General features: G+C 35.0%; 1 protein-coding gene across 3 annotated transcripts in view; it reads left to right on the top strand.

Moving 5' to 3' along the window:
• The window catches only part of LOC143028246 (homeotic protein spalt-major-like), a 331,243-nt gene that overhangs the window by 313,869 nt on the left and 14,874 nt on the right, over nt 1-2,500 (top strand). For all 3 annotated transcript variants that reach the window (XM_076190065.1, XM_076190064.1, XM_076190063.1), the window contains one exon: nt 590-723. In XM_076190065.1, the coding sequence (XP_076046180.1) occupies nt 590-723 (134 nt within the window). The remainder of the gene's footprint in view (nt 1-589; nt 724-2,500) is intronic.

Below are 2,500 nucleotides of genomic sequence, written 5' to 3'. Positions count from 1 at the left end.
CTCTCTCTCTCTCTCTCTCTCTCTCTCTCTCTCTCTCTCTCTCTCTCTCTCTCTCTCTCTCTCTCTCTCCCTTTTCATAATACTGAAATAATTTTGAGACTATGTCTCTGAGATTGCGTTCTTCTTTTATGACAGCTTTCTTCGCCATCCCTAATCTTTCAGCAGACAAGAGTTTGTCCAATGCAGGCCAGAAGCCTCCTTTCCTCAAACCCCGTCTATCCTGATCACTTCCCCGTCCCTTCTCTGTTACCAAATCTTAGTTGGTCCCTTTTGTGTTTCACAGAGACTACGAACTTACCTTTTATTGTTATCAGGAAACAACTGTCAGACATCTTCTCTCGAGTTGCCAAGACATAAATATACTCATTTTTCGATTGGCCCTAGTCTGTGTCCTCATGATCTTTCCTTGTAGCAGTCTTGAGTCGAAGATCCCCTAGAGACGTCCAAAATAGTTCCTGTCTGTGAGGAACCGTTCTCAGTCATTGTTTATTTCCGGGTTTTCTCACTTTATTCAACTCGAGGCAACATGAAGCCATACTGAAAGACCTCCTACTCAGTATAAGATTAACAGGTCCTCCTTGTACTGCAGGTCAGGGCAACACGACCTGTACCCTATGCTTCAAGACCTTCGCTTGCCAGTCAGCGCTCGAGATCCACATCAGGTCACACACGAAGGAGCGCCCTTTCAAGTGCACCATTTGCGACCGCGGATTCTCCACTAAGGTAAGAGGAACTGCTTCTTCGTCATCGTCTTCGTCTTCTTCTTCGGGAGGAGGGAATTTTTTTTTTTTTTTTTTTTTTTTTTTTTTTTTTTTTTTTTTTTTTTTTTTTTTTTTTTTTTTTTTTTTTTTTTTTTTTTTTTTTTTTTTTTTGAGGGGTGGCCTTCTTTCAGGAGGAAGGCTCTCTGGGTCTCTTTGAGGTACAAAAGATCTTTTCATTATATCTTTAAGGGGGGTGGACCGGTTTTGGAAAGAAAAAAATTGCAGGGGAAGGAAGAATGTTAGAGGACGAGAGAAATTAAGGTACAAAATGAGAAAAAACAAATCTTTCCTGTGTGATAACGATAATAAAACGTAAAAACGTCACCATAAGGATTTTGACATTGGGCGTTCTTGGGAGCAGGGTTGGCGCGGATTGGATCACGATGATTGTATGGTGATGATGATGATGATAATGATGATGATGATGATGGTGGTGGTGGTGGTGGTTGTGGTGATAATAGTGATGATGATGATGATGATGATGATGATGATGATGATGATGATGATGATGATGATGATGATGATGATGATGATGATGATGATGATGATGATGATGATGATGACCTCAATGACGATGATCATGATAAAGATGATGATCATGTCGATGATGACGATGACGACAGCGATGACAACGGCGACGATGACGATGACTATGATGATGACGACAACAACAACGATGACGATAATGATAAAAAAAATGTAAATAATTTTGACATAAGATCAAACGCTCTATTTATTCATTATAAAGTTGATCATTCTGATAGCGATAATGATAAGCAAGGGGATAGTAACTTCATTAATGCTGATAACGATAACAATGATGATGATGATGATGATAATGTATTGAGATAATGAAGACGGGGAGGAGGAGGAAGAGGAGGAGTAGGAGGGGAGGGGGAGGAGGAAGGGCGTCAAGACACGAATTCTCATATTCCTTCATTATGATGATGATGATGATGATGATGATGATGATGATGATGATGATGATGATGATGATGATGATGATGATGATGATGATGATGATGATGACGATAAATATATATGATGTATATGATATGATATACGATATAATATATATGACATGATACTATATGATATATGATATACAATATGTGATATGATATATCATATGTATGACATGATATTTATGAAATATAATTACTCATGATATAACATATGATATATGATATGGTACGATATGATGAAATATATATGATATGATATATGATGATATATGATATATATGATATATCATATATGATATGATATGACATGATATGATATATGATATGATATGATATATATGATATGGTATGGTATATGATATAATATACCATATGAAATCATATGGCATATGATATGGCATATGATATATATGATATATATGACGTATGATATGATCTGATCTGATATATATATAATATGACGTGATCTATGATATATATATATATATATATATATATATATATATATATATATATATATATATAATAAATATGGATAATGATGATTTTATGATGATGGTGGTGATTGTGATGATAGTGTCAATGTTGATACTGAAATAATTATTTTGTTAATGATTGTGATGATAGTGATGCTAATGTTAATGCTGCTCATAGTATGAGAGTGATGATTCACACACATATTGATGCAAATAAAAATAATGATCATAGATTCATGATAATGACAATGATGATACAAATGACGATGATGATGATGATAATGATCCTACTTCTGCT

This window comes from Oratosquilla oratoria, chromosome 9 (assembly GCF_046742065.1).
Source record: "Oratosquilla oratoria isolate Oo_2021 chromosome 9, ASM4674206v1, whole genome shotgun sequence".
In the NCBI taxonomy this organism is placed as follows: Eukaryota; Metazoa; Arthropoda; class Malacostraca; order Stomatopoda; family Squillidae; genus Oratosquilla; species Oratosquilla oratoria.
Note: the sequence above shows the minus strand (reverse complement) of the source record. Positions and strands in the feature narration are given on the sequence as shown.